The following is a 12,158-nucleotide window of genomic DNA, read 5'->3' on the forward strand; positions in this document are numbered from 1 at the left end:
TTATTTTTTAGGTATTTAAGATCGGCTTCTTTCTTATTAAGAAACTATGAGTTAAACAAACAACAACTTCCACAGAACTTGGCTTTTTTATTTTCAGGAACATATGGCAATATCTGTTGCTTCACTGTTGGGCAATGACTTATTAGCACTGACTTGTCTGCTACATAAAGTAGGAACTGGAAAAATTTAAGTGCAATTAGAAATATATACATATGCACATTTAACTATTTGCTCTCAGTTCTTGTAGAGCAAATGTGAATTGGTGTTTGTTAATGTCAGGATGTTCTTATTTAGAGAAATCAAAGCAAACAGAAGACACTTCAAGTTTCAGACGTTTATTGAACCCCATCAAAACACTTTCAAACACATAACCAAGTGCATGAGGCATGTTTGAATATTTCCTGGATGATTAAGCATGGTAGTTGTGCGGACAGCTTCCGGAAGACCTTTCTGTGCAGCTCATGAAGACGTGCATGTTCTTTAGAAGTCAGGACGGTCCTTCTTGAGCTTACTGTAGTCTACATTAACTGAGTAGAACTGGCAAGAGAGATAAAATATATATATGTATATATATTGACCAGAATGAGAAACTCAATGATATGATATGTTCCATGGCATTTATTAAAAACATCTATCACCTGAACTTGTTAGAAAGCTGAAATAATTGAGTATCTATAATAAAGAATAATAAGTCTTTCAAGAGCATAACTTACGAAACTATCTTCATTCTGCAAACAGTACTAGAAACTCTAAATATAAGATGAGACAGTGCTGGAATCAAAAACTGAAGAAACACCCCACAGAATCTCTTAATTAATATCCAGAATTAGAAGTCCATACACTGGAAATTCAGACAGTACTGCTTGGTTTATCCTATCTTCCCCAAATTTCTGTGTTCTTATTTGCTGAAGGCAACATCTGGCTTGCCAAGTAGCATAAAGGATTGTAAGTGTGAAAAAGCAGCATCACAAAGGAACATTTAGAGCAGTGCTGCTAAAACCTAGATTGGATTAAGTAAACTTAAGTACTTTAGGTAAACTTAAACTACAACTGCAAAAAATAACTTCCTGAAGGGAGGTTGTAGTGAGCTGGGTTTCGGCCTCTTCTCTCGTGTCATTAGTGATAGGACCAGAGGGAATGGTTTCAAGCTACGGCAGGGGAGATTCAAGCTGGACATTAGGAAGTATTACTTTTCAGAAAGGATGGTCAGGCACTGGAATGGACTGCCCAGGGAGGTGGTGGAGTCACCGACCCTGGGGGTGTTCAAGGAAAGACTGGATGTTGTGTTGAGGGACATGGTTTAGTGGGAGCTATTGGTAATAGGTGAATGGTGGACTGGATGATCTTTTAGGTCTTTTCCAACCTTGGTGATTCTATGATTCAATGATTCTATGAAATAGCAATGAAGAAAGAAGGTAAGAGCAGGCATAAACACTTATTTTATATTAACAAAGTTGGATCCTATTACAGACCATTTAAAACAGTCCAAATAGTTACTGAACACAGTGAATTTACAGAGCAAAGGTATATTTTGGCCTCCAAGCCTGAATTAACATCAAGCACATGACTGTAAAGAAAAGCCCAGAACTGAAAAAGAAATTAAGATTCTTTTAATACGTTTAAATTATATTTTTTCTCTGCAACTCACACAATAATCACCAACTCTTTTCAACTCTTTTCTTTATAATATTGACTTCCTCAGTCTTTCCAAAGAGAATTTTACTAAGAAAAGAAAAAAGCAATTTCATCAAAAGCTAAAGCTTGCTGTTTTACCAGAGCTTTTTACTGAACTTTTGCCTCTTCATTTCCCACAGTACAGCCTTGGGAAAAAAAATCCACAATGATACACAAACCCAAATATGGTAAATTCTGAGGTTGTATTTGTATGCTAAGGCAGATGGGAATGCTAAGGCATGCACTTCTTAAAAGAATTCATGCTGCGCACTGCATTGAATTTGCCTCTTTTAGATATATAGGAAACAGCTACATTCCAGAAACGATAATAAAAATAATGTATTACATTCTTCTTAGAATTTTAAGGGAATCGCAACATATTTTATTCTGAAATGTTTTTTCACTTATCTGAATGACTGGCATACTAAGATACAGTGCTAAGTAAACACTAACAGAAAACAGTATGTTTGCTTTCTTAGCAGTTTGAGGATAGTTTTAGAACTGTTCTTAACAGAAGTCTTTAGTACATAGAGTGCCACTTCTGTTAAGCACAAAAAGCTTTACACATCCTCATCTGTTCCCTCACTAGTTCCCTGAAATAGGTTAAATATCACTTAAAGAAGCATCTTATTGCATCCAATACTAACAAGTAGTTTTCAAACAAGTTTTTTCAAACTGTACAATTGCCAATTAGAGTTTACATTAAAATTATTAGTAATAATTACTGGAGTTAATATTAGAATTATATTAAAAACTGACATTATTCTACTTTGCTCCCCAAGAGTAAAGGCCAACAGTTTAGAATTCTGAAAGCTTTAGTTCAGAACTTCAGAGATTTTGTCCTCCTCCCTGTAATCTTCTTCTCCATGCATTATGGAACTTGTATAACAGAGAGAGAATATACAATTCCTCTTTCTTACACTGCAGCATATATCTGACTAATTCTGTGCAAAGACTTTGTTTGCTCCACCATCAACTAATTGAAGACAAGGTTATGAAGCTCAAACAACTCCATCTGTTATGACTTTAAAAGACAAATTGTAAGTTGCACAGCAGAAGAAATGCATCACTCATTCAGCTGCTTTCTAATAAACTCAAATGTCCTAAAGCAGTAAGCTACATTTTTGGTACTATGTTTCCTACAAGTCTGTGGTTTTCATTTTACCTTGTACTGGTCATTGGGAGCCAGTTTATTCCAAGGTTCTGGATTATTTTTCTTGTCCCAGCTATTGAGAGAAATACAGAACATGAGAACATACTCAGAAAACCGCACTACCTTCAAAAGAAATAAAATTTATCTGTATACTATGGTTATTAGCCATGGACAGTCATCTATCTAAAGTTTCTGTAGAACAAGCTGCAGTTCTTTGTCAGCAACCTCTAAGTATTGTAACGTAAAGTAACAAGCAAACCTCCAAAGCAAGGAAATCTTGCAATCCATGGCAGTAATACTGGAGCTAGGTATACTAAGGCCTCCAGAAATAAAGACCAGCATTCTGAAGTGTACTTTCACATAAGCAGCAAGATGACTGAGCACAATAAGTAACTGTTTACATACCAGACATCAGGGTTGAACACTGCCAAACGCATGACGTACAGAGCTGCGCCAATGCCTCCTGAGCCAATGATCAGAAACAGAGGGATCAACTAGAACGAGAAAGACTTCAGATGACTGCAATGTAACAAGACAGTATTATTATGGGAATTTCTGATAGCAGCAATGACAAATCAAACAGCCAGCTTCTGTGCTCTCAGCTGTAGCACATGGCCCTCTAAAACCCTGCAAAAGGGCTCTGTGTGCTGGTTAGAAAATAACACGGAAAAACTGCTACTACATCACAGTCACCAAACATACTGTAATAACGCATTTCTCAGAAACACTTGTTCGCTAGGGAGAGAGAGAAAGACAAAACCAAGAAAGGAAGAGGTATCTCGCGTCATACTGGCACAAGCCCACACACAGCAGAAAAAGGCAGAAAAAAGCGACTGGGCCGCGTCCCGCCGATCAGCGGGAGGTGCCCACCCCGAGGCCGAGGCACGGCGGGAAAGGAGAGGGCATGGAGGACAGCGGCCCGGAGGGGCACAGGCGGCGCCAAGCTGCCTCAGCGACCGCGGGTACTCACACTGGGATGCCTCCTGGCGTGACTGACGATAACACGAAACATAGCTGCAGCGGGCGAAGGTCTACCCTCGCTACCCGGCTCCAGAGACCGTCCTCCCCCTTCTGCGGCCGAGCCCCAATGTCACCAGAGGCCCCCGGCACGGCAGGTGCCCGCTGCCCGGATGTAGCAGCTCCGGCGGTTGCCTGTTCGCCTGCCGCTAAGCCCAGCCCGGCCGGCGCCCCGCCGCAGCACCCGCGCTAAGATCGCCCATCGTGCCCTGCTTTCATACAGCCCCCGACCGCCAGGCAAGTAAGCAGCGCCTGCCGGGCGAGCAGGCACCTCCCGGGACACCCCGCGGAGCCCCAAGCTGAGGAGAGCCGAGCAGGCGCCAACACCGCCCCGCCCCGCTGCCGGGGAAGGTGTGAGCAGCGCCTGCGCCGGGGCCGTGAGGGCATGGCGGGAGGCGCCGCTAAGGGCCCTTGGGGGCCGCCTGGGGCCTGACCCGTGCTAGCCGTCTTGCGGCGTGCGGCGCTCCGCGCCGGTGGGTGTAGGGGCCGCCTGAAGAGGGTGTTGTGGAGGCTGCACGGTTTTGCTTGTGTACCTATCTCCCCAGTTATGAGGTTAGGAGGAGGTTAAAGTATGGAACAGGATGGGGTTTCAGCGCCTCGAAGAAAAACTATAAATTCGGCATAAAACGGCTGTGTTCGTGATTCCGCTGGAGTCGCCGTGGTGAAAACCAGCTTTGTACGCAGCTTTGATGGAGAGCTTTAACACTGAACGTACACATGATACGCTTTGGCAGGGATGTTTATAGCGAAATGGTACATGTATTGGCTGAGGTTAGGCTGGATTTTGTTCTTTGTTCCTTTGTTAGGTAAACAATTCCAATTAAACTGTGGGGCTGCTCGCATCGTAGCAGTAAGCGTTCCTACCTTGGCCTTGTGCTGTATTATCTTATGCTACAGAGAATCAAGACCCGAATGCCTATCATTGGGTGAGAGCACCAGTCCCTCTGACATATGGTTTCTTTCACAAAAGATATATCCAAAAGATAAATTTTTTTACACATACGTGTTAAGGAGTTTTGATTTGCTGGTTTTTTTTTTAGGTAGCAGGGCCATTGACATTTCTGGAACCTAAGAAAATGGGAGCGCATTTCCCATGTTAGAAGCAGGGTAACTTCAGGTGAATGCTAATGGTTTGTGTGAATGTGTACCAAAGTAGAATTTTGAAGTTAAATATGAATGAAATGATGGAGAACAAATATATTTAAGCACACGTATCTTTTATTTCACTTACTAGTTCCAGTTACTCACTTAGCATCTTACCATGAATCATCTTGGATTGTCCCAGTCACAACAAATTCTAAAAAATGCCAGGGTTCCTCGTCCATCATGCTGTAGTCCAACCCTTTCCAGTTTGCTAGAATCCGTTTAATCTAGCAAACAAATAACCATGCACAAAAACAGATGCTGGATGTTGGCCATGTTCAGTGCCTATAAAATACACTGGACAGATCACTGAGTCAATACAAGTCATGCTGTCGGTACAGTTCAACTGTTTTCCTTGGTGCAGTACGTTACTTATCTGCCTCATATGTTTCAGAATTGATAAAATAGGAAAGACCATAATTAGTGTACATCAAGATTTTTTTAACTACTTCATTGCATAGTGGGGGCAGAATAATTTGTGTCAGAAATAGTGTAGTTGGCAGGACTAAGGACTAAGAAGGTTTCTCTCTGTACTTGGCACTGGTGAGACCACACCTCAGGTACTGTGTTCAGGTTTGGCCCCTGACTACGAGAAGGACACTGAGACCCTGGAGTGTGTCCAGAGAAGAGCAGTGAAGCTGTGAAGGGCCCAGGGCACAAGTCTTATGGAAGGAGCAGCTGAGGGAGTGGGGATTGTTTTGTCTGGAGGAGAAGAGGCTCAGGGGAGACCTTATCACTCTCAACAACTACCTGAGAGGAGGCTGTAATGAGGCGGGGGTCAGCTTCTTCTCTCACGTAAATAGTGATGAGAGAGAATTGCCTTAAGTTGTGCCAGAGAAGGAAAAAATTTCATCTCAGGAAGAGTGAAGAGGAATTGGAGCAGTCTGCCCAGAAGTGATCGCTGTCCATGGAGGTGATCAAAGAAAGGGTTGTAGTGGTACTGGTTCAGTGGGCATGGTGATGATGGATTGATAGAGCAGATGATCTTACAGGTCTTTTCCAACCTTAATGATTATATCCTCCATGATTTTCAGGTTTTCCCAATGAAAATATCAGTTTGTCCATGCAGTTAAAAGTATTGAAAATAAATTGTACTGCTATTTCTTGTATGTCACAGAAATACCTGAAACCTCCAGGGTTGGCCTGGAAGGTTATGCAACTCACCCTTTAGTTCAATTTTGCGCAAAAAAAATACCATTTACTTAAGCAGCTGCAGAACAACCATGCAGAGACCAGGAAGGTACTCGGTAGACAGTCATTAGCCACATGGGGCTACTGAGCAAAACTTGCCTCACATTACAACAGTTTGCTTTGGGCTGTATGTCTGACGTTTGTCTAAGCAGCCAAAGCTCAGAAACTTTGAGAAGCCTTTTTTCTGACTTGCTAAGATCAGGACTACATTATTTCCACTAGGCATGTCTCAGGCAACTATTTTTAGGAAGTACATAATGTATTTTACGTGCTTGTCAGGATGACTTTTTAAGGATTTATACTTTTTGAGCTTTTATGAATTTAAAACCAATGTGTAAAATGTGTTATGCTTTTTATCTTTTCTTTGTATAGATTTTAAGCGTTGTATATGTCAGCTTTTAATGCCTGGGCCTGTACAACTCAGCTCGTTCATTGTTCATATACATACCTTGCTATTCATGTGTCATGGTTTTATATATTTTTTTTTGTTTTGGTTTGGTTCTCAGTATTCCGCATCAATACATCATGTAGTATACTGGGAGTTAAAGTGTTAATGCTCCAATTCCAGGCACCTATCCCCATACGTTACAGAAGTCATGGGATCTGACCCTTCCGGGTGGGGCGGTCTCTTACTGCCTGGCAGTGGGTGCTGGAGGGTGCTTTCCTGGCCGTTCCAAGCTTTTCAGGTTTGAATCGGTATCGGGAACTCTCCCTCTCTCTCTCTCTCCTGTTTTATTTGATTTATTAGTCTCAATTTCAATCAGATTGTATTATATTGTGTTATCTTGCATTCCGATATCATAATTAGTAAAATAAGTTTTCCTCCATAGATTGTTGCCGCTGTTTTTTTTTGTTTTCCTCCCTTCCTTCCCATTTTGTGGGCTGGGAAGGGGAGGGCAGGGGCCTACCGCCCCCCTGTCACGGGTGTAGATTGATCTCGTTAACTCCGTGACAGATTTTGGTGGAGAATGCGGGCATAGTTCTATTTCTTAGCTTTTAGAACGAATCTCTCTCTCTGCTCTTAGAGAGCTTCGTTAGGGAGCATTATCAGTAGTTTAGGTTTCTGTGCTGGAAAACTTGACCTTGAAAGACTAGGCGTGCTGCCAGTGTTCTGGGATATTTGTAAACTTTGAGCACTGCTCAGTCTGGGTAGTGCCTTTTTCTTTTTTTTTTTTTGCCTTTTTCCTCCTTCTTCTTGTCAGTTTCAATTCATTAACCCCTGTTTTAATAGACACCAGCAATGAACCCACTTTTCATTGTGGGGGTGTTGAGTAAAGGCTTACAAACCGTCATGTTACTCTCAACCTATTGGCAAATTGTCAAGGCCATAATTACTTGTTGTGGAATTATGTTCATATATAACTACTTAAGGGCATTGACGGAGACACCTGCATGGTACCTGTATGCAATGTGGTATGGTCTGAATTTTGACATTCACATCCCAGATGGAATGGCTAATTTTACAAACAGCACAACGTTCAGACCAGTCTCCAGGCTTCCTTATCGGTTTGTCAGACGGTTTTCGAATTCTGAATTAATACTCATGGGCGCGCTATTGCTTTCCTGGATTGTGATTATATTCCTTTACAAAGGGAAGGAGTCTCCTCCAGAACCAGAGAGTGCTGACTGGCAGGGAATATGGAGAGGTTTAGGAAAGATCTTAAAAGCAAGGGGACCCGCAGTGTCATGGGATTTTACACTTGAACATCTGTGGGATCCTGAGAAACTAAGTCAGTATTTGAGTCAGGGACAGCGCGGCTTACATAACTCTAAGGAGGTACAACTTATTTGGGGTTTGGCTTGTGCTTACCGCGCCCTATATAATACTATTCTGGAGAGAGAGAGTTTCCGAGCTGAGGTTCAGGCCAAAGTGGAGAATCTCCAAGTCAAATCTGATCAGTTACAAGAGACACCAGTAACAATATCAGTTGCTCCTGTGGAAGGCAAGAAATGGAAACGAGTGTCCACGCGTCTAGAACGGAAAAAAGAAGAAGCGGAGGAGGAGGAGGAGGAAGATCCAGGCGAGGGGCCCTCCTCAGAACCACCACCATCGCGAAAAGCAAAAGGAAAAACTAAGAGACATGCAGAAGAGACTGATGATGAGGACATCCTTATTACTATTCGTCGGCCCCTGAAGATGACTGAAATCCAAGGTTCAAGAAAGGAGTTCACACGGGGCCCGAATGAAACTATTGTTTCCTGGTTGGTTCGTTGTTGGGACCGCGGGGCCAATAGCTTGTTTCTAGATGGTAATGAAGCTCGCCAACTAGGAGCCATTGCCAGAGACCCAGCTATTGACCGAGGAATTGGTCGATGTTTGGATGAGTCTGCCTCCCTTTGGGAACGAGTGTTAATAGCCGTGAAAGAAAGGTATCGCTTCAAAGACGGCTTGAAGCCTGTGATGAAAAGATGGGATACAGTTGAAAAGGGTATCCAGTACTTGAGGGAAATGGCTGTGGTGGAAATGCTGTTCGACCCTAACTTTGTTCCTAACCACCCACGACAAGAACGCGATCCTGAGAGAGTGAGGACGACGCCTGAGATATGGCAGAGACTCATAACAACAGCACCAGACAGATATGCCGGTACACTACTGTCAGCTAATGACAGATACCGGGAACAAGAGAGAATACCCTTAGTTTTTGAATTGATTCTTACGCTCCAAAACTACGAACAACAGCTACCCCCAACTCACGCTTCCATTGCTGCCATCTCACAAGTAACGAACCAACTGAATGAAATGCAGGAGCAAATATCTCAACTGATTAATCGTGACAAACCTGTGCCAGTATCAGAAGTGCCCAGTGAAGATCAGGATAATCAAAAGAGTCTACTGAAGGAGCTGATCAAACTAATGCGAATCCTAACTAACGACGATGAACCTCCCTACTCATGGGCACCATCAAAAATCTCAGCTATTAAAAGCAAACGCTTTCCGGCTCCAGTGAGGAACAATACATCGCGAATTGCCTTGTGGCGTTACCTACGTGACCATGGAGAAGACATGAGAAAATGGCACGACCAAGCTACTCCTGTACTACGAGCACGGGTGAAAGAATTACAAAGCAGATCAATCACCAGTGCAGTTGCTCCACTTATCACAGGTAATGAATAGAGAGGCCCTGCCTTCAGCCAGGGGGGGGAAAGGGATAATCGAGTATATTGGACTGTGTGGATTCGATGGCCTGGCACGTCAGAACCACTGAAATATAAGGCACTGGTGGATACTGGTGCACAGTGCACTCTGATGCCCTCGAGTCATGAAGGGACAGAATCAATCCATATTTCCGGGGTGACTGGAGGCTCTCAAGAATTGACTGTGTTGGAGGCTGAGATAAGCCTCACTGGTAAGGACTGGCAAAAACATCCTATTGTAACTGGCCCAGGGGCTCCATGTATACTAGGTATCGATTACCTCAGAAGGGGGCATTTCAAGGATCCTAAGGGGTATCGGTGGGCCTTTGGGATAGCTGCTGTGGACACAGACAACATTAAGCAGCTGTCTGTTTTACCTGGCCTATCAGAAGATCCGTCTGTTGTGGGGTTGCTGCAAGTAAAAGAGCAACAGGTACCGACTGCCACAAAAACGGTGCACAGACGGCAGTACCGCACCAATAGGGATTCCTTGCTCCCCATTCATAAGTTGATTCGTCAACTAGAGGATCAGGGAGTGATCAGCAAAACTCACTCACCCTTTAACAGCCCCATATGGCCAGTACGTAAAGCCAGTGGAGAATGGAGACTGACGGTGGACTACCGTGGCCTGAATGAAGTCACACCCCCACTGAGTGCTGCTGTGCCGGACATGTTAGAGCTCCAATATGAACTAGAGTCAAAGGCAGCCAAATGGTATGCCACCATTGACATTGCTAATGCCTTCTTTTCCATTCCTTTGGCCAAAGAATGTAGGCCACAGTTTGCTTTCACATGGAGGGGCGTTCAGTATACTTGGAACCGTTTGCCCCAGGGGTGGAAACACAGCCCAACCATTTGCCATGGGTTGATCCAAACTGTACTGGAACAAGGCAGTGCTCCTGAGCACCTGCAGTACATTGATGATATTGTTGTGTGGGGCGACACAGCAGAAGAAGTCTTCACGAAAGGAGAGCGAATAATCCAAATTCTTCTGTGTGCTGGTTTTGCTATTAAGCGGAGCAAAGTGAAAGGACCTGCTCAGGAGATTCAGTTCCTAGGTATAAAGTGGCAAGATGGCCGTCGTCACATCCCAACAGATGTGATTGACAAAATCAGTGCCATGTCTCCACCCACTAATAAGAAAGAGACACAATCGTTCCTGGGCGTAGTGGGTTTTTGGAGAATGCATGTTCCAAACTACAGCCTCATTGTAAGTCCCCTTTATCATGTGACGCGAATGAAGAATGAGTTTACATGGGGCCCGGAGCAGCAGCAGGCTTTTGAACAGATTAAACAGGAAATAGCCCGTGCCGTGGCCCTAGGGCCAGTACGAATGGGACAGGGTATAAAGAACATCCTCTACACTGCTGCTGGAGAGAAAGGTCCCACTTGGAGTTTGTGGCAGAGAGCCTCAGGAGAGACCCGAGGCCGACCCCTGGGATTTTGGAGTCGAGCTTACAGGGGGTCAGAAGAGGGCTACACTCCAACTGAAAAGGAGATCTTAGCCGCGTATGAGGGGGTTCGGGCTGCTTCTGAAGTAATCGGTACTGAAACGCAGCTTCTTCTGGCACCTCGGCTGCCAGTGCTGAACTGGATGTTTAAGGGAAAGGGTTCCTCCACCCATCATGCTACCGATGCCACTTGGAGTAAGTGGATTGCGCTGATTACGCAGCGAGCGCGGATGGGGAATCTCAACCATCCAGGAATCCTAGAGGTGATCATGGACTGGCCTGAAGGCAAAAAGTTTGGAACATCACCAGGAGAAGAAGTAGCACGTGCAAAAGAGGCCCCACCATACAATGAACTACCAGAAAATGAAAAGAAATATGCTTTGTTCACAGATGGATCATGTCGTATTGTGGGAAAGCATCGCAGATGGAAAGCCGCTGTGTGGAGCCCCACACGACAAGTTGCAGAGGCCACTGAAGGAAAAGGAGAATCGAGCCAATTTGCAGAGGTAAAGGCTGTCCAGCTGGCCTTGGATGTTGCTGAACGGGAGAGGTGGCCAATGCTTTATCTTTACACTGACTCATGGATGGTGGCAAATGCTCTATGGGGATGGTTACAGCAGTGGGAGCAAAATAACTGGCAAAGAAAGAGTAAACCTATTTGGGCTGCTGAATTGTGGAAAGATATTGCCGCCCGAACAAAGAATATGGTTGTAAAGGTGCGCCATGTAGATGCTCATGTGCCCAAGAGTCGGGCTACAGAAGAACAGCAAAATAACCATCAGGTAGACCAAGCTGCCAAAATTGAGGTGGCCCAAATAGACCTGGACTGGCAGAACAAGGGTGAATTATTTTTAGCTCGATGGGCCCATGAGACCTCGGGTCACCAAGGGAGAGATGCGACACATAAATGGGCTAGAGACCGAGGGGTGGACTTAACTATGGACGCTATTGCACAGGTTATTCATGATTGTGAAACATGTGCCATAATCAAACAAGCCAAAAGGATGAAACCACACTGGGGGGAAGGGCGATGGCTAAAGTATAAATACGGAGAGGCATGGCAGGTTGATTATATCACCTTGCCACGATCTCGCAGTGGTAAATGTTATGTGCTTACTATGGTGGAGGCAACAACTGGGTGGCTTGAAACCTATGCAGTACCCCATGCTACCGCCCGAAATACCATATTAGGTCTTGAGAAACAAGTCCTGTGGCGACATGGTACCCCAGAAAGAATTGAGTCAGATAATGGGACTCATTTTAAAAATTCTCTTGTAAATACTTGGGCCAAAGATCATGGCATTGAGTGGATTTACCATATTCCCTACCATGCACCAGCCTCTGGTAAAATTGAACGATACAATGGGTTGTTAAAAACTATGCTGAAAGCAATG

The 12,158-nt window shown here is 44.2% G+C and overlaps 2 protein-coding genes across 2 annotated transcripts; one reads left to right on the forward strand and one right to left on the reverse strand.

The window, feature by feature from the left end:
* Window positions 1–319: 319 nt before the first annotated feature.
* On the reverse strand, window positions 320–4,110 carry COXFA4 (cytochrome c oxidase associated subunit FA4). The gene is made up of 4 exons (XM_010712540.3): window positions 3,798–4,110; window positions 3,233–3,321; window positions 2,840–2,900; window positions 320–537 (listed from the first exon to the last, which is right to left on the reverse strand). The coding sequence occupies exons 1-4, from the start codon at window positions 3,837–3,839 to the stop codon at window positions 481–483; spliced, it is 249 nt and encodes an 82-aa protein (XP_010710842.1). The 5' UTR covers window positions 3,840–4,110; the 3' UTR covers window positions 320–480.
* A 2,514-nt stretch (window positions 4,111–6,624) lies between these two features.
* LOC146544111 (uncharacterized) lies at window positions 6,625–9,293 on the forward strand. Its single transcript, XM_085227506.1, has one exon. It carries the CDS (start codon window positions 7,419–7,421, stop codon window positions 9,291–9,293), a length of 1,875 nt encoding a protein of 624 aa, XP_085083632.1. The 5' UTR covers window positions 6,625–7,418.
* Window positions 9,294–12,158: the final 2,865 nt, after the last annotated feature.

Source organism: Meleagris gallopavo, chromosome 6 (genome assembly GCF_905368555.1).
Source record: "Meleagris gallopavo chromosome 6, MGAL_WU_HG_1.1, whole genome shotgun sequence".
In the NCBI taxonomy this organism is placed as follows: Eukaryota; Metazoa; Chordata; class Aves; order Galliformes; family Phasianidae; genus Meleagris; species Meleagris gallopavo.

What these genes read in the sequence shown, in the direction of transcription:
- COXFA4 (XM_010712540.3), bottom strand. Translation starts at nt 3,839, where the DNA reads ATGTTTCGTGTTATCGTCAGTCACGCCAGGAGGCATCCCAGT. An exon ending in GTGTTCAACCCTGATGTCTG is followed by an intron (nt 2,901 to 3,232) that starts GTATGTAAACAG and finishes TTCTCTCAATAG; the next exon opens with CTGGGACAAGAAAAATAATC. An exon ending in CTCCCAATGACCAGTACAAG is followed by an intron (nt 538 to 2,839) that starts GTAAAATGAAAA and finishes CTCTCTTGCCAG; the next exon opens with TTCTACTCAGTTAATGTAGA.
- LOC146544111 (XM_085227506.1), top strand. Translation starts at nt 7,419, where the DNA reads ATGAACCCACTTTTCATTGTGGGGGTGTTGAGTAAAGGCTTACAAACC.